Here is a 25,000-nt window from a genome sequence, read left to right on the forward strand (position 1 = left end):
TGCTTGTCTGTCTGTCTGCCAGTGTCTCTCTCTTTCTCTCTCTCTCTCTCCCTCTCTCTATCTCTGTCTTTCTCTTTCTCCCTCTCTACTCTCCCTCTATATCGCTCTCTCTCCCTCTCTCTCTCCCTCCCTCCCTCTCTCTCTCTCCCTCTATCCCTCTCTCTCGCTCTTTCTCCCCATTTCTAAATTAAACATGTCTAGTCTTAGTCTGCTCTTCACAAGTCTGAACCTGACATTTCCTGTAAGAGGGGAAGGTTGGAAAGTTCTCTGTGGTTCCCGGGGGATGTTCCGTATTACTGAAATTCTGAATCTAATGAGATGTAGACTTCCTCTATGTGATTTCCACACCAAACACCACACCCAATTATTTACAAAATCCACAAAAAGTATTGCAGTGCAACAGCATGTCGAATCAGGTTGGAAAATCTCCAGTCTGTGGGATTCCTGTTAACTGGACTTACCGTAACTAATGCAGTACTCTAAGAGAAAAAAAAAACATACCTGGGAGGCCAATATTTTTTGTTCCAAGAATCAGGGATATCAAATTGATTAAGCATATAAAGAATTGAAATGTCACGCGAAATCCAAAACTAATAAACAAATGGAAAATGAGCAGCTGGAACGGCAACATCTATTAGCTATCTAGTGACGTGACAATGGACGCCCCACTGACCAATGCCTGTGCACCAAAGTGACGCACTCGGCAAACTACTGACGAAGAAAGTGCTTCCATCGAGTGCCCCAGTGGCGCAATCGTCGTACCTTTCCTGTGATGACCGACAGGTCCTCTGGGCCGATGATGTGGAGGTCCTCGGTGGACTGGTCATTCTGTGGAGAGAGGAGCGGGAGAGGGGGATGACCATAACAGGGCTGAGGGTTTAGAAGATGTCCTCCTGTGAGATGTCACTTCCTGTCAGGTTACAATGCCCCCTGACATCACAGCCCTAAACCCCACACTGGGCATGCTCACAAAGCACAGGGCCACACTGGGCATACTCACAAAGCACAGGGCCACACTGGGCATGCTCACAAAGCACAGGGCCACACTGGGCATGCTCACAAAGCACAGGGCCACACTGAGCATGCTCACAAAGCACACGGCCACACTAAAGGAACCAACTAGAGAAGACTTACAAAAATAAGAAGGAAAGAAAGAAAGAAAGACAGACAGGCAGCGAAAGAGTGGAAAAAGAGGATGAAATTATGGAGAAAGAGACAGAAAGAATGGAAAGGAGAGAGAGAGACAGACAGAGAGAGGGAGGGATGCTTTTGTTTCCTCATAAACAATGGGCTGTTCATATTGGGGCTTGAGTTATTGGGGGGGGTCGTGTTATGCGGGGTCAGTGTGACCCCCCCTCCCCTGTTTCTGCAGGGGTCAGAGGTCAAGTTCTGCTTGGGCTGCAGGCCCAGTCTGGTGCATCGCCTCTATCCAGGCTGACAGCTGCGGCTAGCTCTGGGGCCCGTCCGGCGAGCGGGGCGACCGGGGCCCCCGCGACACACAGGAACTCACCAGGGCGTGTGACCTGGAGCTTGACCCCTCACTGGAGCGCACTGGACTCAACCCACCAGGACATGGCCAGTTACCCCTCAACAAAGAGGAGCAGCCAAAACTACAGCCTGTAAACATCATCGTCACTCGCCCTGTTGGCATCAGAGTGAGTATGAATGGGATCTAGGAGGAGGATATGGCATGTGGATCTAAATTTCATCACTGAGGGCTTTACATCCTCTGAGAGTTGAGTTGATAGGTATGAGATGAATAATCTGGCTCCTCTTGGATTAACTGTGGGCCTGCGCTCTTGATTTGCTGTCACTGAGGTGCCTTAGACTAGCGTTACATTTACAGTATTTGGCAAAGTACAGTAAGCGCTGTCCCCTCGTCTCCTGAGCTGAGGAGGGTGCACAACCCCACAGGAACAGCAGTGCCCGAAGGGACAAAGCATGTGACCTGTGGACAGCCAATCAAATCTTGTGGATTTTACACTGCCAGGGAGGGCACGACACACATACACACACACACACACACACACACACACACACACACACACACACACGCTGTAGTCAGCCAGGGAGGGCACGGCAATCCCTGCAGCAGAGCCAGCAAACATGCGAGCACAATGCAGACAACAACATAAACACACTTTCATACTTACAGTTACACACACACACACACACACACACACACACATGGATACGCACATGTGCATGCACACACATGCATGCACACACACACACACACACACACACACACACACACACACACACACACACACACACACACACACACACACACACACACACACACACACACACACACACACACAGAAATACAATGCAGAGAAACTACAACAGAGGGTCATCTCACCAAGAGGAGTCTCCCAAACAGTATATGGCACATAGATTTAATTAAAGGGTGTTACACAAGCAGAGACACCTCTATACACAGACAAGCAACATCTATATCATTCCTCGTCTAAATTGCCATATGTAATCCATAGATGGTGAAAGATCTATTGATCAGCTGAGTGGCAATTTGCCTGTCAATAGGTGGGGTTTCACACAGGGGAAAATGACCTTGAAATCTGACAGCCATTTTTGTTTTCTTTACAACTAAGCTTTGACAACACTGCCATCTGCTGGACACACCGCTAAATAACAGTGCAGAGAGTGCAGCTAAACAATCCCCACAAGCCTGATAGACACCAAGACATGTATCAATACAACTCATTATACTGTACAAGCACATTTAAGGGACCAAATGTTGTGTCAGTTTAACATTAACCAGAAGGTGCATTAAATCATCATTGCCACTAAGAAAGGCTATTTCACTCACAGACAATGCACAAATAAAGGTGTTTCCTCCATGGCAGTTACCAGTTGTAATGAGTTTTGCTAATTGACTGAATTAATAACCTACTGTAAATAAAATACTTTCAAGAAGTCAAGGTCTTTTTTGTTGTAACATACTGTATTACAGCAGTTAAACATGGTTCACATAGTACATTTGGTTGGTACCAGCTTCAAACAAAACTTGCAGTTGTTCCTTACTGCCTGAAGTATAGTAATGTGGATTTTCCTGAGCTATATGTGCTGCACTGACTTTATTTCTGACTAACTGTAGAAGGGGCAGAGCAGAGAGGAGAGAGCAGGCCATGCAGAAATGGAGCATTTGAAAAGTGGAAGCCAGACGATGATATGCATTTTAATGGGCTACTGAATCAAAGGATAAAGCACCAGTGGCAGCAGTACTGTATCTAGGCTTCTCAGGCGGATTTGGTGTCATGGTCTTTGAAGAATGCCTTAATGAAGTCCGCACGCATAAAGAGACTATTCTTCTGAAACCGTCTTCAAAGGGCTCTATTAAACATTGCACTGCTTTCTAAACCAGCGGCATTTAATATTGTACCTTCCCATACGCCACTGCACATAGGAATACACAAACCAATGTTACGCATCATCCATGTCTCTAACCTAGATGTGCAGCTCAGATAGACACATAAACAGTTGTACTGTATTAATAAACTAGCGTGTTAACATCCCCATAAGCTGCGATGTTCCCCACCAGCATCTCATACATTAGAGGCTATTGTTTTTATGGGCCTTTCTGTACTGCTAGCAAGAGACATTTTCTCAGAATAAACCAAATCTTGCAAGAAGCAGACTGGTCATTTCTCCACACCCAAGAGTCAAAAGCTCTCAATCAGAAATCAGTTCAGTGCAAGACAAAGAGGATGAAGCCACGTCAGAGTGCTCCACACTCTGTTGGGGTGCTATATCAAACCAGGTTTTTAAAAAACCTTCGCCTTTTGATGGGCCCTTGAAAATGATTTAAAGAACCATTTAGGGGTGCCATATATGAAACATGCAATAGAGCCATTTAGGGTTCCATATGTTAACTGAAATGTTGTATTTCCTATTAAATCACCTAGGGACTTTTATTGTGTCGGGAACACCTAGGGACTTTTGTGTAGGAACGGATGTTGATGGTGCAGTTCATGTATGAGTGTTCGTGACAGTGGTCATTAAAAGTTAGTGAACTATACGTTGTGTTTGTCAGTGAATAACACCATATATGAAGCATGCAATAGAACCATGTTTGGTCCTGTATGGCACCTTGTTCTGTATGGCACTTTTTTAACTACAGTAATTTCCCGCATATAAGCCACATTGTGTATAAGGACAGTGTTTTATACAAGTTAAAAGAAACAAAACCATATTAACACCATGTTAACTGCCCCCTTGTATTAACCTCATAGCTGAAGACATTTCGCAAAATCAATGTATGTATAAGTCGCGGCTAACAGTCGGGAAATGACGGTAAGAGTGCATGACACCCGGCGCGGCCCGGGCACTAAGTGTCCACTCACCAGATAGCTCTTGAGGCGGATGAACTCCACGCGCACGGTCATGTGTTTGGGCGTGCTGCGGCTCACCGCCTTGATGCACTCCACCAGGTCAGCGCAGAACTTGTAGCCGCCCTTCAGCACGCACAGCACCACCATGTAGTGGTCATCCGTGTCGTCCACCACCAGGCGAGCCAGGCACTCGGTCCTGCGGAGACGTACAGAGTTAACACCAAGGATTCAATGTCCTGTGTTGTGCTGTGTGTGTGTGTGTGTGTGTGTGTGTATGAGAGAGAGAGAGAGAGAGAGAGAGAGAGAGAGAGAGAGAGAGAGAGGAGTGTTTGTGTCTGTGTGTGTGTGTGTGTGTGTGTGAGAGAGAGAGAGAGAGAGAGAGAGAGAATCAAATCATCACCTGGAAGAATGGCTATTCTTCTCAGCTAAGGAATGTAATGCATTTGTAAGATTATAGAGACAAACTGACATTTCATCCTTTCATCCCGTGGGGCCAGTTGTTCAAAGGTAATCTGATCAGATTTTGGTTATCGGATTGATCAAATCTGGAAAATGGGTTGTTCAAAAGGGAAAGAAGGATTCTGAATTCGGATCAGATCACGTAATCCAATCCTAGTTTGAAAATGGATCAAACCTTCAGTTTGTGTTGTTCAAAAGAAACTTTGCAGCAGGGTTTGGTAACCAAAAAAACAAGATTACCCTGATCCCAACAAGGGGTAGGATTTCAAGGTGGATTTCAGGAAGAAAATGTACTAAAACTTTAAAATTGATCATACTGTATACTTTCATTTTGTATTTTGCACTTGAATTTGTCAAGTTCAACCGTTACAGTGATAAAGTAGACATAGGCTACCAATTTAGCCTTTCAGTATAACAAACTAAAAATAAAAATGATCTTATCCACATTAAATAAACCCCCAAACAGATTTTAATAACAAACAAAAATAATATAATATCTGTCACTGTCATTCATCACTGTAGGCCTATATATATTAATGTCAAAGAAACAATCATCAGATATGAACCTCGATGCAGTTTCGAACAATTGCATCCCTTACTACTCTAAAAGCAGGGCTTGACAATGTGGGTCTCTTCTTCTCAGATGTTCATCCATGAACATTATTTTCTTAACTATTGGACATTTTTTATTTAACATGTTTTCAATATATCCGCAATGCATTTGTTAATGTGTATTTAAATTAGCCTATTAATGGAGTTGGATGTTTATATGTTGTGTTTAGTCTCAAAATAAACACTTAAAGTGACCCCATGTTGGCTCTTCTACCTGTTCTTTATCTGGCAATCCGGATTTGGTAAACCTGAAAACTGTGTATCTGGATAAGGGTGATCCAATTACCTGATCCTGAATAGCAAAAAATGGGATTTCCAAATCTGGATAATTTTGATCCGGATTAAATTTTTTGAACAACTAAATAAACACATCAGTGGAGGGGATGTGAATGTGTGGGATGTGTTTGGCCTACTGAAGAAGGTATCCAACTATTGCAGATAGCAAGGCTGCCCACAAGCCACACAGCACATCACTGATACGTTGGCAAAAGGGACATGAGCACATGGAAACTGATAAAGGGTTCCCCTCTATCTCTTCTGTGCGCACATGTGTGCGTTAGTGCTTATGTGTGTGCATGCATTTGTTTGTTTGTGAATGTAAGTGTTTGTTTGTGTGCGTGCGTGCGTGCGTGCGTTTGGATTTGCGAGGAAGGGAAAATGTAGCGCGGCAGAAGCTGGAACATACAGTACCTGTCCATGATGACACCGTGCGGAATGTAGATGTTCTCCAAGTCTCCGTGGTAATGTTCAGGGTACGTAAAAAGGTTTAGGTCGTAGCCTGGCCACTCATCTTCAAGCTACACCGCAATTGAAGACACAGATTTAATATAATTCACAGTTTTAATATAATTCACTGTAATAAGCAACAATAAATTATTTCCTTGACATAAAAGCGTCAATCACATAGGCCTACGACTATAGCGAGAATTAGGGAGGAAAACCAGCGAAACATCAGCTGGTCCAACATCAACAAGCAACAAACAACTTTAACAACATTGTTTTGCTGTAAGAAAAATCTGATATCTGGAGTAGCTTCATCATCCATCACTAATATCGCCAGAACAGTGCTCATCAAATGTGAAAGTTTACCACAATCCCCTGGTCTGTTCTAGGACTCCGGATCATTTCGAAGTCTGACATGTTGATATCCTCGATTTACAGAGACCCAGGGAATCCAGCTAGATAGTAGTATAGCTACACAGAGAGTGAACTTCAACAGCACTCGAGGAAGAAGGAGGAGGAGCAGCAAGAGTCAGTAATTTAATCTGTATCCTGTACAAATCTTCACCAGCTCTAGTTGTCCCATCACACATTTGAAGGACAATGTTGTCACTTTACCTGCAGTCTATCAAATTTATCTCAAATCTCAGTACCTACTTGTAGGCTACCTATTCCAGTCTGTCAGACTTATTTTATGAGCAATAAAATACTCAAAGTTCTTCCAGGATTTCACATTTAATATATTTGTTAGTTGATTAGTTTTACAGCCTATGTCACATTTTATGTCATGTCTATATTGTATAAACATCCCTTATTTTTCATTCTATTCTGCCATCATAAGATGGTCTAGCAGGAGACATGGTCTAGCAGAGGAGGGTTGCGTCTACTTAGGCTATTCAGAGTTAATGAACAGCATGAGCCAGAGTCATGCTGAAGTTATTAGACAGGGGGTGCATCTTATTCGGCCAACGCAAATCCTCTTGGATGAAAAGACACACACACACACACACACACACACACACACACACACACACACACACCACAAAGCATGAATGGAGATAGTTTAGTCCGTTCAGGGCAGGAGTAAATGTGCAGCCTGGGGATGTCTTTAACAAAAGCATTTCACATGACATGACCATGTGTGGTTTCCTCATATGGTGCATATAGCCTAGCCAAAGATTGTATAGTTACTTTATAAACCGTCTCTGGCCTAGCTCTACTAAGGACACTGGATGAGGCATTTTCAAGTTTTATCCTCATGGCAAATAATTGTCAAAAAAACATTCATCTTTACCATTGATACCATCATATAGCTGTAGAACAGACCCAGACGAACCCCTGTTGACAGATTTGCTAACCAAAAACAAAAAAAAACAAAAAAACAACAACATGTCACATCTCTATGGAAGCTCCCCTTTGTGAAAACAGAACGCGGAAATGTTTGAACGTTTGCGCCTCTCGCTCCGCTTTAACCCTCTCTGATTTCACTGGTGTTATCAAGCAGGCGTCTTCCTTGTCTGTGTTTTGTTGAATTAAGTCCACAACGCCTCCAGAACAGTGTTGTCTGGATCCACCCTCCTGCACTAATCATAGGTTTGGACAAGTTACAAACAGAGACATCAATATAAATGCACTGGATTTTTTTTCAAACTGGAAATGTGACTGGAAATACTTGAACTGCTGATTTAGGAGTTATCTGCCAAGTCTGAAGGAGATTAGATTGGGCTTACACACTTTGTGTTATTGCAAAGACTTGTCATCAATTTATTTGGAAGAAAACGAAACGGTGACAATAATGACAAAAAGTATTCCAAGTTCAGTGGCAGTAACCCTGTTCTTTAGTCCTCCTGGGTCCTCCCGGGTCCTCCCGGGTCCTCCTGGTCAGCGTCCAGCGTCTCTGGGGCTAGTTGCTGGCGATGTAGATGGTCTTGTAGCGCTCGATGAGGTCGATGTCTCGCTCCAGGTGCTTCATCTCCAGCTCCAGCCGCTCCTTGCGGTACTTCTTGGGAGTTGTATCCGTGACGACGGACAGGCCCTGGTACTGATGATGCAGCTCGTCCCAGTTCTTCTTCAGACCCTATATGAGGTCAAAGGTCAACACAAGTGAGCAGTGAGCACTGAGGACACCCAATGTAAAACACACAGACAATACATGTATATGAGGTCAACAGAAATGAGTACTGAGGACTCCCATTATAAAGCACACAGACCCTACATGAGGTCAACAGAAATGAGTACTGAGGACTCCCATTATAAAGCACACAGACCCTATATGAGGTCAACAGAAATGAGTACTGAGGACTCCCATTATAAAACACACAGACCCTACTGTATATGAGGTCAACAGAAATTAGTACTGAGGACTCCCAATATAAAACACACAGACCCTACAGTATATGACGTCAACACAAGTGAGCACTGAGGACTCACAATATAAAATACCCCAGCGGTGATAAAGTATCTGATCAGAAACCAGGACAAACCATCCATTTCTTGGTATTGGTTGTGTGTGTGTGGGATGGTCAGTAAACATGGGGGGATCAGTAAACAAGGCCGATGTTGGCCGATATATCGGTGCGTCCCTAAATGCATCTGTTAAATAAACATAACCATAGCCAAGTCAATCTGCTGATTGATAACAGAACATGGCAATGGTCTGTGTGACTCTCACTGTTGTGTATGACTCCTTTTTGTATACAGATATAAGGACTGCATCAGGCTGTAGAGATGTAGAACTTCAGTAATTATGTAGCTTCAATGCAGCACGTGTCATTAGTAGGCCTGGAGAACCATCTAGACAAGCCACAGGACATGCTATGGAAAGATCTAATCAATTTGGAGGCAATGCAAGGCGATTTACATCAATAGTTGACCTATAAATATGGAGATGTCTTGTAAAACACAGGACTTGATAATAGTAAACTAACACTTCTGCTTAACACACAATTTTCTGCTCAGTTTGAGGTGAGGATGGGAGAGCGATATGATCATTGGTTAATTAGATGATTAGTCTTGCTGGTGCCATTTCTCATAAGCTTGGGTACGTTTTTGTCACTGACGATACAAATGACTCTTATTCTGTTAATGAATATATTAAAAAGATAGAGGAAAGTGGGTCTCATGGTTAGAGCCAGAGGGAAAGAGAGAGAGGAAGAGAGACATAGAGTATCTTCTTTTTAAGTTGCTTTGGATAAAAGCATCTGCTGAATGCCCTTTACCTGACCTTTACCTATAATTATATTAAATTCCATCTTAATTTCATTTTCAGGAATACAATGCAATTGACGGGTGAACACACACACAAAAAAAAAGAGCAATCAGCCTGACAAACCAACGCCGGTCAGCCAGTACAGTAGGTCTACGGCCTTCGAATTGTACCTCCAGAATGTTCTTCCGCTCGTCATCCGAGAGCTGCTTCATGGCTCCCTGCTTCATGCACTCCTGGACGTATTTGTCGTACTCCTCCTGGGCCCTCTTCACCTCCTCCTGCCTCTGCAGCAGGTACTCTGGGGTTTGCCCGTAGTCCTGGCAAATGTGAGTGGGTGATAGAGATGTGTGGGTGATTGAAATGTGTGAGTGATAGAAATATTTGTGGTAAATGCTGGGGAAGGGGGGGGATGTATAATGTCTTATGTTTTGGTACTTATTTATATATATTATATTTATTCTTTTAAAGGAAGAACCGATCGGGAGTAGCACCTTGAATTTCATTGTGTTCATACACTGTATCAATGAAATGACAAATAAAGCTTCAATTCTATTCTATTCTATTCCTGCACACAAGGTGGTTCTTTTTCATTGTGATCGGAAGCCTCAAGCTAATCCAGTGACAACTAGGGCTGCTCGATTATGGTACAGATTATTATGATTATTATAAAACGTGATTACTCAGTGATTTTGGAACTATTCATCCATATTCAAAATGTATTTTTTTTTTTTGAAACGGAATGTAGCAAAAATAATCGTTATAGTTTGATTATGTTATTTTCATAATTGTTGGAAGTCATAGTACGATTAATTGATTAATTTGATTAATAGCACAGCCCTAGTGACAACAACTTATTTCATGAATGGAGTCAAAAGACATGTATGGTGCTCAGTTAACAAAATGTTCTGAGTTACCAAGGAGTATGGTGCGCAATCAAAAGATGATCTGAGTGAACACACCTTTTTCTTCAGATACTTAGGGACCAGGCCAGATTTCTCCATCAGGTGCTTGTCCCCCTTTTTGGTGTCAACATAGATGGGCTGTGGTTTCCGAGGCACGGCCATGATGCTCTCAATAGCATTCGTCTTCACAAAGTCCTTTTTTGTGTGGATGCCCATAAGAGGCTTGTCAGACTTTGGTGGAACACGGGGTTTCCGTGGTTTAAACTCATCTACCGTGTCAAATACAGGTTTTTCTGAGGAAATCAAGAGGAAAGGTTGTAGCATACAGTAGCCTACATAACAAATAGACTAAACATGTAGCAGATGTGGTTCCAAACCTCTTAATGTCTGGCTCCCCTTTGACAATTAAAATAATTTTGGAAGCCATCATAAAGGCAACTAGAGGATCAGTCTACTAGAGATTGAACTAGAGTAACATATTTATGCTTACTTGCAGTAGTTTTGACCTCGGTAGAGTGTTTATGGAGGTATTTCTCAGGAGAGGGCACCTCTACCTTAGCAGGACCCATGGTCTTGTTTGGTGCTTTGTTTGTCTGTTTCTCAAGCTTTACTTGTTCTCTGAACCTTGACATATACCTTTGGGATTAAAAAAGTTTATGAATCACATCTCTAATTAAAAAAAACAGTTCTGCAACATATAGGCTACATACTGTAAGCCTACTTACAGTCACAGTGTAGACAACATACAACATATGGGGAAATCATGATCAGCCAGGCAGTTGTTCATAACCAGCTAACTAACCATCATAAGCAATGCTAGCAAACTGTGATATTTGTCTTTATAACAGATCACATACCTGGGTGGTTTCTGAAATCTAACCTCCTCTCTCGGAATAAGGTTGTATATGCTTTCGGGTGGGTACATAGTACCTGCCATGCTGCTTGTTTACAAATGACCGTCCAATATTTAAGTTAAAAAGTCCTTTGCTGAGTTACATGAGGATTCACTGGTTCGGGTTCACCAAGACTGTTTTGTTTGACAGTAGTTTCCAAGCAACTGTTGCTCGGCAACGGAAGAAGATCGCAACCAAAGATTCTAGAGCGGAGCGCGTAGCGCTCTGGTAGCGCTCTATGATCTTTGATTGCAACATTGTAACCAAAGATGGTTGATAAAGTAACTAGACAGTCTAATGTAACCCGTCCAATGATACATTTTCATCAACGTGTGCTGGTCTAATGTATTGGTTCGGTTTTTTTTAATAGGCTATGCACATCGATATTTCCCGTCTGTCAAAGTAGAATTTGAAATTTATTTTTAGAATTTGAAATTTATTTTGCTATTGTCCTTAAATTTAGCCATACCATGCTTTAGTTATTATTATTATATATAATTAACTGAGTGACTTATTTGATTGCTATTCTCATTTCACTGTTTTATTTCTCATTAGGTTAGTGCTTAAAATTATTGTTTTACTGATAATATTACTTTTCTCCCTAGTTTGTAATTGTTCACTGTTAATTTAATTTGTATTGTTATTTATTTGTATGTCGCTTTGGACAAAGGCGTCTGCTAAATAACCATAGCCATAGCCATAGCCAAAGTCTGAAATTAATAAACGAACATTAATGTTGGTCCTTTTCTCTTCCCGTAGTAGCCTACGTCACCAGTGTGTTGACACATGAAATCTTGATACAGTCGATGCATGCTGCATGCATGAGACACATGGAGACAACGTTATACTGACAATATGATACAGTGGCGGTAACGTTGGTTCATTACACACAACGCCGCGACTTCACCAATCACAGATTGGAAAAATACAGTGAAACGCGGCTGATCGTCTGCATATCCCAGGTTAACCGTTAACGTTGGCTGCTAGCGACCTTAAGTGCTCCTTGAACTTTGTCCACACTGCCGTTGCTTTTGTTTTGTCGGATGACATTATCAATCAGTCGTTCTCCACCTTTTGTTCTCAAACAACTTAATTTGGAACGTAATAATGATAGCAGTGCAGAGAATCCGCATATTCCACGGGCTTCTGAATGTTGCCAAACAGCAGAATGTTGGAAAATGTTGCCATCTGTTACCATCCGTCACAACAAGTTACCGTTGTCTGTACAAAACAGCATGGCTGGCCACATGTAGGCCTACTGCTCAGCCATCAGAGAGGAACATAATCTTAATGGGCCAGCCAGGGGCAGGGAAGACCTCTGTGGGCCGACAGCTGGCCGCAAGACTGGGCATGCCCGCCATTGACATTGACGACGACGTCTTAGAGAAATCATGGCTCATGCCGGTGGCAAAGAAACTTTCTCACGTGGGCGGCGAGCGGTTCTTGGAGGAAGAGGGTCAGGCCGTGTGCAACTTCTCTGCCTCCAGGAGTGTGATCTCCCTGACGGGCTCCAACCCACTCCACTCAGCTGCCATGCAGCACCTCAAGCAGAGTGGGCTGGTGGTCTACCTGGACGTCGATACAGACGACATCATTCAGAGGCTCGCCAGAATGAAAGTGAACAGAATTGTGGGGCAGGAAGCCGGTACACCCATGCCGGACATACTGATGTACAGGGCACAGTTTTATGAGAAATGGCTGGACATCAGGGTGCTGTGTGGCGCAGGGGACACCATAGAGGAGGTCACTGAGAAAGTGCTCAGAGCTCTGAACAGGTACGACGACTCGGAGTCAGAGACGTTCGTCTCCACCCGTAGCAGTGTGGCAGGCGTGGGTGGATCTGAGGCCGAGCCCAAGTTCTTCAGTGATGTTGTTGTGGAGGGACTCGCGCCCGATGGGGGGCTTTACGTGCCCAAGGGGGGGTTCCCTAAGCTGGGACCCCAGGAGTGGAAGCGCCTGGCCAAGATGTCGTACCCCGAGAGAGCCTGTGCCATCTTAGAGCAGTGCATTCACCCCACAGACGTGTCCCCTCCGGAGCTCGGACAGATGGTGCGCCGTGCGTACGGCTCCAACTTCTCCAGCGAGGCCGTCGCTCCGGTCAGGCACCTGGTGGGCAGCCAGTACGTGCTGGAGCTGTTCCATGGCCCCACGGCCTCCTTCAAGGACCTCGCCCTGCAGCTGATGCCCCAGCTGTTCGCCCACTGCCTGCCCCAGATGTGCAACTACCTCATCCTGGTGGCCACGTCCGGCGACACCGGCAGCGCCGTGCTCAGCGGCTTCGGCGGCCTGGACGTCGGCGCGCGCCACCGGGTCGGCGTGCTGGTCTTCTTCCCCGAGCGCGGCGTGAGCGAGATCCAGAAGCTGCAGATGACGGGCATCCGGGAGGGCGGGAACGCCCGGGCGGTCAGCGTGCTGGCGGACTTCGACTTCTGCCAGCGCGCCATCAAGAGGATGTTCGGCGACGCGGGCGTGACTGGGCACCTGGCGGTGGAGTACGCCACGGTCCTGAGCACCGCCAACTCCATCAACTGGGCGCGGCTGCTGCCGCAGGTGGTGTACCACGCCTCCGCCTACCTGGACCTGCTCCGGAACGGCGTGGTGGCGTTCGGGGACCCGGTCGACGTGTGCATCCCCACGGGCAACTTCGGCAACGCCATGTCAGCGCTGTACGCCAAACAGATGGGGGTGCCCATCAGGAGGGTCATCTGCGCCTCCAACCTCAACTGCGTGGTGGCGGACTTCATCAGCACCGGACGCTACGACCTCAGAGGCCGGGAGCTGATGCTCTCCCACTCGCCGGCCATAGACATCCTGAAGTCGTCCAACCTGGAGAGGTTCCTCCATCACGTCTCCGGCGGGGACAGCGGCCTGGTCAGAGATCTGTACGCCCGCCTGGAGAAGCATCAGCACTTTGAGGTGTCCGCGGAGCTGCTGCACAAGATAAATGACGAGGTGTCGGCTGGCTGGTGCTCTGAGGAGGAGTGTTTGGCCACCATACGAGACGTGCATTCCCAGACGGGCTACGTCATGGACACGCACACCGCCGTGGCCAAGACGGTAGCCGACCGGCTCCAGGACCAGTCGTCCACCCCCGTGGTCATCTGCTCCACGGCTCACTACGGCAAGTTTGCCCCGGCGGTGCTGACGGCCCTGCAGCGGGGGAGCGTCCCCACGGAGCCCCTGGACCAGCTGCAGGAGCTCAGCTCCCCGGGAGTCGAGCCGCAGATGCACGGTGCCCTGCTCCGGGGCCTGAGGGAGAGCAGGAGTCAGCCCCACAGAGTGTGCCAGCCTGACTTCCAAGTGCTGACGGAGGAGGTGGAGGCCATGATACAAGACTCCTTTCTGAATGTTCACTAAGCATTTGGGAGAACCTTTAACAGTGTCCTGTGCAATCAATTCTGCACACCAGATGGCAGTGTGGCCACACTTCATTTTGAAATAAAGCTGGGAACATGGGTTATAAAAGGCCACTGAATGCCATCATGATGAAGGGTCTAATAATAATAGCCTAATAATAATAATGTATGGTGATATAACTATATTACTGAAGGGAGTCAGAACCATAATTCCCACATGATGGCTGAAAATAGAACCCTTACATACTTACTGTGCAACTGGTGCACTGGGGCCATCCTCAGCAGGGAAGAACCGAAAATGTGAAATGGAGGAATCCATCTTCGTAAAATAAAAGGCCTATAACAGAAATTATGAGAGTACATGGAAGCTGGCTGTGATATTTTGTAGAGCTCTAAAAATCACTCTGAAAAGTTTTTTATTCAGAACTTACCCAGAGTTACCCTAGATGACAGTTCTCCAAACTATGGAAGTTGAGCTTTTTATTTATTTTTTTATTCACCACTAGATGGCAGTAGTGTCCCATCCAAAGCCCCATGCCTGCAGCAGCTGTGGAGAATAGTGTAATTGCACTGTTTATCACTGTTAATAGCATCCTTCACAAATCATTCACTAAATTGTGAATCACATTACTGACTGAAATTTTATAAATAATGTTTATGTGGTCTTTTTGTGGATGTTACTATAAAATTGTACTAATGTATTTTCATTTACTTGATTTAATTTCATACAATACATTGGTTTTTCACCAACAATAAATCTCCAAAGATAGTTAATTTGATTCCTAACCATTGTTGTTGGAAACAACATTTTTCTAAAGCTGATGCAAGAGAACAAACCACTCATGCTTTACATTTAGTTGCAGTATCAATATGTTTGCAATTGATAATCCAGACAATAAAGTAATACTAATGAGTAATACAGTAATTACTAAGTATAACCAAACAAAACACAGTAATGTAGAGAGCAGTTGATAAGTGACACCAGCAAATAGAAAACACAGGTTTACGATGATAAAATAACCTTTATTTGGACATTTTCCTCCATGCCACTTCCTCTTGTTTGTAACACGTAAAGGTTTCTTTGACCAAATAAAAGTCCCTTTGTTTCTTAGAATTTAACCAATATGCCTCCATCTCTGGTAATGGTCCCGTGGATTTAGTTTCCCATCATCCAGCATAGTAAAGTTCATAACAAACATGGCTGACTTCATTGCCCCCACATACCCACGAAACAGGAGAACGAAAATATTATAATGTTCAAAATGCTTTATGTACAGGTAACACTCAGGTATTAAGAGACTAAAATGATATTGGAGTCACATTTATACATCAAGCCAGGACGAGACGCTGCGCTCTCAACCACAATACTACCAAAGATGAAGTGCTGACAAGTGAGAGGACATTCAAGCGGTCAAATAATACTATGCAGGAATGCTACTAGTTCTAGTTTTTCTGGTCGCAGATGGCCTGCCAACATGCACAATGACTGCAACAGCATTCAGAGACATCCATTAATGGACAAAAAAAAAAAAAAAAGAACATGTGCCTCAACAACTTTCACACAATGGAAAGTTACAATAGCAATCTCTTTGTACATCATATAGTTCTGTGTAAAAGTCTCCGATGGTCAGTGGTATTTGTGATTCTGAGGGATTGGCCAGTAATGTTTAAACAATACAGAACCTAAACTAGTGCACATAAATGACCTATAGTAGATGGAAGTGCCTATGCCCTGTGGACCCTATACATTACTTTTGTAGTATCTGAATGCATGGCCTTGAAAATAAATAATAAACATCATGAACATCATCCATGTAAACGTACACTTATCAGAATTGACTCATTCAAATACTGAATGATTGATATTTTATATAAATAGATCAAATAAATCTTTAAAAAATATGAGACACAGAGAATGAAGCATTCATTTGACTATTTAAAAACAATCTATTCTCTGATGACTTTCATGTTCTTTCTCTCTCTCTCAGCATCAAAGCATATAGTCTGAGACTTCAGCACAGTGGTAGAACATTAAAATCCCTCTCAAAATCATTTGTATTCCATGAATGCATTTACCGTATGTACAGTTTTTTTTTTTGGACTTGTCAAAACAACATTTCTGTAAAGTGTCTTGCACTCACACATGTGTCTGTCTGGATGGAACATTTGAGGTAAAGGTTGGATGACAAAGGAAAATAAGAAAGACAAGCCACACTACAGTTCAGGAAACCACGGGAACCCGTTAAAACACACCTGATATGGCCACTGGCATGGCACTGGGGGCGTCTGTACAAGTTATCAGTTTTTCTTTTTCTTTTATTTTAAATAACACGATTGTTGAACATGCATCTATGAAGATTTTGGTGAATGGAGACAATATAGAGTGTGTAGACCTATGAGTATATTTTTTGTTTATCATGGTGTGTAACTACATGTTTGTGACAACATAGGGTATTCCTCGAGCTGGTCAGTAAAACTAGTCTTGCTTCCCCTTCATGGGTTGTAGTCATATGTTGCGTCCTAAATGAATGTTGTATTTTTGTATACAGTGTTTCCTCAGTGCGGTACTGTTTAGATATGAAGTAAGGCACAGTGACTAAAACTAGTTTAAAGAATGCTTCTTTTCCTGGAGCACGGAATCAATACCAAACCAGACAAAACAAAACAATCCACTGCTAGAAACAAAAATGAAACCAGAACAACAGTCGTCTGGAACCGTCATGGTCTGTGTGGTTCGGTAACACACTTTTCTGACATCGCTTCCCTTTTTTCATTGTTTTCCTTTGACGTGATTCAGTGACCCCCCCCCCCCCCCCTCCCCCCTCCCATTCACTTACACATAGACATGAATCAACAGCTTTTAAAATACACACTTGAGGCTACACAAAAATGTTTCCAAGATTGGGACAAAGTTGAGTACAGAAAAACAGCTTAACGACCACCCATGTGTGCCCCCATGTGTATCTTGATGTAGGAACCACAGACACAAGCACAGTCAATTACGTAAAGGTCCTCATGATGTTGGGCTAATATTGTAGGTGATACACACACACATACACACTGCACGAAATCCTTTCCAATGCCTGCTCCTGAAAATTCTCTCCAACAGTTTGAAATGTGCTGCAAAAACGGGTTCAATTTTTCACTAAAAGGACCCCTCCCTGACCTCTGCAATAAATCACTCCAATCAGCCAATACAATTATCCCTTTATACAGAGCTCTCTTCTTGATTACCAAAACAAACATATCTACCTCTATATATCACAATTTGCCAGCAGTGTTAATCTGACTTTCTCCCCCAAAAAGCCATTACTTCTAGATTTGCCTTCAACCACACAAACCCTCCACAAAAAAAAATCAACAACATTAATCAGCAACGAAGAATGTACAGTCTCCTAAATTCTCAGGAAAACCAATCCAGCCTGCAACCACTTCTCCAACCTCATCAGTTTCTCCGTGACACTCTGTTCCTCCCCTCAGATCCCAACCAAAACATCTTGTTCCGACAGATAATCCACATTCCGTCCCGTGGTGTTACGCAATCGCACCACTTTTGTTTTTCTATACATTGACATTTCTTGAGTTTCTCGATATCTCCGTTAACCCTTCTCCGGGTCAGAACATTCCCGCCTGGAAACTCGGTTTGCTCTGAAGTCCGATGTTCCCTGCTGTCCGTGGGCGTGCTGCGGTGGGCGAATCGGACCCAGCAGATCCTCCAGCAGTGTCTGGTTCGGGGGGCGGGGGGCGGGGGGGGGCAGAGGCGGACACGTCCATCCCAGCTGGAACCTGTTCAGAGACGGGCCCATTCTCATTTTTTTCCCATTCCCGCTCTCCCTCCGCTGGGCTCTAAAGCTGCCTGTTGAGACTCGGCCAGACGCCACGCCACACCTCACCTCACCTCGCCAAGGTGGCCATTGTCTTGAGTTCACGAGAGCTTCTGCTGCTGCCGCTGCTGTCATAGGAAGCCGCTAGTTGTTCACTGACTGAGGAGTGAGCTGTGGGTGGAACAACATGGAGGGTTGGGGTGCCATGAGGCAAGCAACTGTAGAAGGGTGGTGGTGGCGGTGGTGGTGATGGTGGTGGTGGTGGGGGCGGTATCAGGGGCAGCTTCAGGTGTGTCATTCCAGAGAGAGTGGAGATTAAACGTGGGTGAAAATCAAAGTGGACAAGGTGTCAATCCAAAAGAAGTAGGACGAGGCTTGAAGATCCAGTGGGGTTGCATAATACATAGAACTGGCGGGCTGGCTCTTGTGCTTGGGTTCGGATGGGGAGGGGGGGGGGACGGGGGGTGAGGGGGCGAGGGGGGGCAGGAGGTCAGAGGTCAAAGATGGGGAGGTCAGCGGCAGCAGACTAACCCTCCTCCTCGCTCTCCTCCTCCAGCTCCTCCTCCTCGAAGAGCTTCTCAGGTAGCCGGAAGCACTCCTCGAAGAAGTTGACGAGCGACTGGCTGAGGTGCTGCCGTGTGACCTCGTTGTGGATGTAGTGGCCTTCGTCTGGGTAGATCTGCAGGCACAGAGGAGAAGACGGCAGGGCTCTCATATTACTGTATATACTGTACACAAGGGTTAACACAGCAGGTGAGAGTATACACGCAAGGGTTAACACAGCAGGTTAGAGTATATACACAAGGGTTAACACAGCAGGTGAGAGTATATACACAAGGGTTAACACAGCAGGTGAGAGGGAACAGCCTTGGACATTTCTGAGTTTGAATAGGTGACCAGATGCTAGAAATCACTAACCTGGTAGACACCAAGTAATACTCAACAGATACTGTAACTAGTCTGAACCACCTCAACTCACTTTCTGTTTCCAAGGGCTGTTACAAGCAGTGAAACCAACTTAAGTTGGTACATGGCACTCTACCGTAATCCTTTCAGAAGTACAGCAAACATATATTTCTTTTAAATAAGTTTTAAAGGCAATAGGCGGCCCCAGTCGTGGTGCGACTGGCTGGGGCACCTGCACCGCACGCCGGCGACCCGGGTTCGATTCCCGCCCCGTGGTCCTTTCCGGATCCCACCGTACTCTCTCTCCCACTCGTTTCCTGTCACCCTACACTGTCCTGTCTGATTAAAGGCATAAAAGCCCCCCCCAAAAAAATCTTTAAAAGGCAATATAGGCCACGTGCACGAAAGGCTCTTCAAGTCGCTCATTTATTTCCAGGTGGAGCATTAACTGTGTTGTTATGGCAACTTGTGTAATATTCGGCTCCTTACATCTTCACGCTGTCACTGGATATCTTGTTTGCCCAACAATAACAACTTTAACACACGCATAAATCCCTCTTCATCGTAACATGCTGACCAAAGCCATCGATATCTCAAAGTTGCGACAGCCGTTGACTTCCATGTTAAAGCCAGATTAGAGCGGCCACGTGGTTAGTGGGTAGACTCAGTAGTTCCCTCGGTCCCTGGTTTACTACGGGATTGACAGCAGCGATCGCATTAATATTTACGGTGAATACTCGATGAAAATTACTATAAACTGCATTTCCACATACATATACATTACTCAATGAAAATGCATTATTATGCACACGACTATAAGTCATGTAGAAAAGTCGTATTATATTCATTCATTCTCAATGGAATAGTTCCCGGATGTGCCGCCATTGTTTGTTCACGGGAGTCAACGGTAGTGTCGCAACTTTGAGATATCGATGGCTTTGATGCTGACACCCAATCTGTAAAGGTGTGACACCAAAACCGGTCCGTGTAGAGTAGACGCTAACTCCATTAGCAATAGCGGCAGGTTCAAACACACCTGGCTCTACTGGAAACAACCAAGCCCAAAGAGAGCCTTTTGTGCACATAGCCAATTGCCATACTCTATTTTTTTTTTTTTTTTAAGTATATTTTTATGGCCATTTTATGCCTTTATTGACAGTGACAGTGGAGAATGACAGGAAGTAAATGGGAGAGAGAGCGGGGGTGGGATCCGGAAAGGACCATGGGGCGGGAATCGAACCCGGGTCGCTGGCGTGCGGTGCAGGTGCCCCAGCCAGTTGCGCCACGGCTGGGGCCCATACTCTATTTTTAAGAAAATACACGTCCTGACGATTTATACTGACACAATCTGTGCCGCAACTGGTCATGTACAAAAGTGTTGCCAACGTCGTCTGTCTGTTTCTGGGATTTTGTTGCTAAAAGGAGAGTGGCCAGACAAATCTGCCAGTTGAAGTTTTTTTTTCAGATTAGTCTGGTCCGCAGGCAAAGGAGTCAGTGTTGTGCTTATGAAGTCTGCTCCTCTGACAAGCTCTGGGGAGGCTTCATCGAGATCTAGATCATGGCCACGGTCCTGACAGCAATAGAAATGTAGTGTCTGGTCCTGACAGCAATAGAAATGTAGTGTCTGGTCCTGTATTAGCAATAGAAATGTAGTGTCTGGTCCTGACATAACAATAGAAATGTAGTGTCTGGTCCTGACATAACAATAGAAATGTAGTGTCTGGCCCTGACAGCAATAGAAATGTAGTGTCTGGCCCTGTATTAGCAATATAAATGTAGTGTCTGGTCCTGACAGCAATAGAAATGTAGTGTCTGGTCCTGACATAACAATAGAAATGTAGTGTCTGGTCCTGACATAACAATAGAAATGTAGTGTCTGGTCCTGACAGCAATAGAAATGTAGTGTCTGGCCCTGACATAACAATAGAAATGTAGTGTCTGGTCCTGACATAACAATAGAAATGTAGTGTCTGGTCCTGACTTTTTACGCTAAGCTTTGGCAATAACTTAAGGATCAAGACCAATGTCATAGCAAGTGTTGATACAGAAAACTGCTGTCTCTTGAGATGAGAATACGAACACCAAAAGATACCACAAAGTTGCAGTACAGTACAGTAAATAGAACTGTAAACAACAGTCAAAAAACAGTCGTCAAACACCAGGTCATCCACCATGAGAGTCCCTTGTGATGTTGGCTAGTGCCTCAGAACTGTCATTTCTCCAGCATCAAGCCATTTCACCAATTAAGCTTACACAGAAATTAATGACGGAGTCACTCCTCAGCCAGCACTTTGAAAGTGGGGCCTGTTAGCACAATACAGCAAAAGGGAATCGGCTAGCGTCGCGTCTCTTAATGGGATTAGTCTCCCAGCGAGCGCATGGTTCCTGAGCGATGCGTCTGTAATCTCGTTAAGTGAAATGAAGGCATTGTGTTCAGCGTAATCCCTCCACTGCTTAGAACACGGCGCAACGCGAGAGAGGAGCTTCCGCAGAGCCGCGGAACCCCACAGACCTCCCACGTCCGCCCCGAAACCACGCCACACACGCCACACATGTTTACTCACAGCAGGCCCGCCACTCCTCACACACTTCCTGAAGACTCATGAAATGGGGATACAGTACAAGCTCAAGTTCAAAGCTACAGTACTTCTCAATGTGTGTGGTCTCCTAGAGCAAGCCTTCGTCTATCAATGCTATATTAGCCATCAAAGGTTCACGTGGCGTGGGTAATCAAAATATCGAAATATTATATATACCAAAGTAAAGGATGCTGATGCACCAAAATAGGTTCGTTAAGATTTGTTTTGGCAAATATTGGGTAGCCTGTTCAGAGATAACATCCTTAATTTACAATAAATACATTCTCCTAAATTCTTTGCCAGCTGTCTTTATATAAAAATAAATGTTCTTTTCTCTCTCTCTTCCATTCTCTCTGTCCTTTCTTCTCCCACTCTCCTCTAATGACGTCCACTCTCCCCCCCCCCCCCCCCCCCTCTGGTGTTTACGAGCACTGGCAGGCAGGCAGGCGGGGTGACCCGGCTCCTCCAGACTGAGGGCTCTGCAGCGGGGCGGCAGGTTCAAAGAGACGGCGCCGCAGCACGCATCACACAGCTGAAATGAGCCAATTGATTCCGGTGTAGTGCTGCTCATGCCGCTCGTCTCCTCTCCGCTCCTCTCAGCTCAGCTCCGCTCACTGTCTCCAGTCAGGGCCCCCCAACCCCCCCTCACCCCCCCGCTGTGCTGCAGTACGCTCACAACCTACCTGTAGACTGTAGTTTGCCTTCTCATTTATAAGCCGGGAGATGAATCTGGCTGTGTGCTGGAAGTGGACTTTTTCTGCAAGTGGGTGACACAAAGTGGAAGAGAGAGAGAAAGAGAGAGAGGGAGAGAGAGAGATAAGGGGATAGAGAGAGGGGAGAGAAAAATAAAGAAAATGATGAAGGGTTGGTGAGAGTGAGTAATCACAAACTTTTGTGTATTTTCCTTCACTGTACTTGGACATCTGGGAAAAGGAACCCTGCGGGGTGAGGGGTGGGGGGTGGGGTGGGGTGCGTACCGTCTGCTGTGGGGTGAACTATGAGGAACTTTTTATCGATGAACATGGACGGTCTGTAGGAGCTGGGTCGCTCCGTCAGGCTCGCCATCTGGGGAGAGCAAAGAAAGAGGGAGTCTTTACACAAGAGCACTCTCTCTCCCTTTACACACGGCTCGAATGGCCACTCTGTTCCTTTACACACACGGCCCATATGAGCACTCTGTTCCTTTACACACGGCTCAAATGAGCACTCTGTTCCTTTACACACGGCCCAAATGAGCACTCTGTTCCTTTACACACGAAATGAGCACACTCTCCCCTTTACACACGGCCCAAATGATCACTCTGTCCTTTTACACACGAAATGAGCACACTCTCCCCTTTACACACGGCCCAAATGAGCACTCTGTTCCTTTACACACGGCCCAAATGATCACTCTCCCCTTTACACACGGCCCTAAATGAGCACTCTGTCCTGGAGAGGATCCAGGCACAATGGAGAGAAGATACAGAGGGGGAGATCTACCTCATAGGCTCTTCTGTCAGGCTTGGGTGAGCCCAGGTACCTCTCCGAGAAAGCAGAGGCTGTGAGAGGGAGAGAGAGAGAGAGAGAGAGAGAGAGAGAGAGAGAGAGGGAGGAAAGAAAAGTGGGGATAGAGACAAATGAGACGAAAGACAAATGAGCTATTAACAAATACAGAAGCATTCATGTGTCTCGTAAGAACTTTTACACATTACGTTGCTCATTTGTATTGTGCTGAAGGTGTGTGTGTGTGTGAATGTGATTTATTACTGTCTGAGATATGTGTTGTGTTTCTCTAGCTTGTTTAATGTGCGGATGGTTTTAATTGTTATCTGCCAGGCCAGGGGACTACAGATAAAAAATTAGCCTTGGGCCAACTCCAGCACAACGCATCACACTGATCTTTAATATATTACACATGGTCTCTAATTCAAAAAATAATAAATCAAATTCTAGTCGCTTATTCTCAGTCAGTATATGCACATACTCTACCTGCTTTAGTGAAGCAGACACATACAGCATTAACAGAGTAAATGTGTAATTATGCCCTGTTGTCTTCAGTGTGTGTGTGTGTGTGTGTGTGTGTGTGTGTGTGTGTGTGTGAGTGTTTCTCCTGGATGCATACACTAATTGACTAAGATGGGCTCTTTAAAAACACTGAGTCTCTGCAGACTTACTAAGTATGAGAGTTCCTATACTATTTATCAATCTCAGATTGAAATCAATAACTTGAGGCCATGCATGTCTGAACAGATAGAATGTGTACAGTAGTGCTGATATGGAAATAGCATTCATTTCACAACCTCCATTTGAGGAGTATCCGTGATGTATATCTACGACTTTATTCTGTAAAGTGTGATCAGTTCTGTGTAATCTTTGAAATAATGAACTCAGGATAAAAAAGGAGTTATCAGTTTTTTTCATCAAGCTTAGCTATCCTTTGGTGACTTAAAACCTTAAGCACACATTTGTGGAGGACTTACTTGGCAATTACTAAGGAACACTGGGATCAGTAATTCAAGCCATTGACCTTCGCTTGGCTGAATATGCTTGCACTGGATAATGGTGTACGCATCTCGCTCCTCAGAGACAGTGCAGTCTAGAACATTACTCTAATGTTTCCATAATGTTTCCATTCACTTAGCTTTGTGTGTATCCCCCCCCCCTCTTAGACACACCATTTGCACACTCACTCTCTCTCACACACACACACACACGCACACACACACACACGCACACACAGACACACACACACACACACACACACAAGCACACAAACACACACACAAACACTCACACGGCCCATTCTCACTGCAATGCCATCGGCCTAGAGCTGTCCTACTCTTTCACACACTCTATTGTGTGTATGTGTGTGTGTGTGTGTGTGTGTGTGTGTGTGAGTGAGTGAGTGAGTGAGTGTCCAAATAGTATCACATTGGGCTGATCTTTAAACAATTAGAGGAGAGGTTGGCTGTTGGCCTCAGCACAATCTGACCATCTATTTGCTCTATTTGTTCATCCATCCATCTTCACATCTCTCTCTCTCGATCATTCTCTCTCTCTCTCATTCTCTCCCTCTCTCACTCTCTTCTTGTATCGCCTTTCTATCTACTCTTTCAAGTCTCTCCATCACACTAGCCCTGTTTATTTGTTTACACTTAAGTCCATTTTGTGGTCCCTCTATCCATCTCCCCATGACACGAGGCA

The 25,000-nt window shown here is 44.9% G+C and overlaps 4 protein-coding genes across 4 annotated transcripts in view; 1 reads left to right on the plus strand and 3 right to left on the minus strand.

The window, feature by feature from the left end:
- Window positions 1-6,602, minus strand: part of prtfdc1a (phosphoribosyl transferase domain containing 1a) — a 16,178-nt gene extending 9,576 nt beyond the window's left edge. The window contains exons 1-4 of the mRNA XM_062521091.1: window positions 6,516-6,602; window positions 6,117-6,223; window positions 4,368-4,551; window positions 763-828 (exon numbers count right to left, since the gene is read on the minus strand). Of these exons, the coding sequence (XP_062377075.1) occupies window positions 763-828; window positions 4,368-4,551; window positions 6,117-6,223; window positions 6,516-6,566 (408 nt within the window). The 5' untranslated portion in view covers window positions 6,567-6,602. The remainder of the gene's footprint in view (window positions 1-762; window positions 829-4,367; window positions 4,552-6,116; window positions 6,224-6,515) is intronic.
- A 1,401-nt stretch (window positions 6,603-8,003) lies between these two features.
- On the minus strand, window positions 8,004-11,278 carry enkur (enkurin, TRPC channel interacting protein). Its single transcript, XM_062521300.1, has 5 exons — window positions 11,114-11,278; window positions 10,747-10,892; window positions 10,314-10,549; window positions 9,525-9,671; window positions 8,004-8,223 (listed from the first exon to the last, which is right to left on the minus strand). Exons 1-5 carry the CDS (start codon window positions 11,191-11,193, stop codon window positions 8,050-8,052), a joined length of 783 nt encoding a protein of 260 aa, XP_062377284.1. The 5' UTR covers window positions 11,194-11,278; the 3' UTR covers window positions 8,004-8,049.
- A 691-nt stretch (window positions 11,279-11,969) lies between these two features.
- LOC134065708 (threonine synthase-like 1) lies at window positions 11,970-15,206 on the plus strand. Its single transcript, XM_062520719.1, has one exon. The coding sequence runs from the start codon at window positions 12,257-12,259 to the stop codon at window positions 14,504-14,506; it is 2,250 nt and encodes a 749-aa protein (XP_062376703.1). The 5' UTR covers window positions 11,970-12,256; the 3' UTR covers window positions 14,507-15,206.
- A 3,104-nt stretch (window positions 15,207-18,310) lies between these two features.
- Window positions 18,311-25,000, minus strand: part of dpp6a (dipeptidyl-peptidase 6a) — an 89,675-nt gene continuing 82,985 nt past the window's right edge. Inside the window, exons 22-25 of the mRNA XM_062521885.1 lie at window positions 23,297-23,355; window positions 22,792-22,879; window positions 22,498-22,571; window positions 18,311-19,008 (exon numbers count right to left, since the gene is read on the minus strand). Of these exons, the coding sequence (XP_062377869.1) occupies window positions 18,856-19,008; window positions 22,498-22,571; window positions 22,792-22,879; window positions 23,297-23,355 (374 nt within the window). The 3' untranslated portion in view covers window positions 18,311-18,855. The remainder of the gene's footprint in view (window positions 19,009-22,497; window positions 22,572-22,791; window positions 22,880-23,296; window positions 23,356-25,000) is intronic.

Source organism: Sardina pilchardus, chromosome 19, assembly GCF_963854185.1.
Source record: "Sardina pilchardus chromosome 19, fSarPil1.1, whole genome shotgun sequence".
NCBI classification, from domain to species: domain Eukaryota; kingdom Metazoa; phylum Chordata; class Actinopteri; order Clupeiformes; family Clupeidae; genus Sardina; species Sardina pilchardus.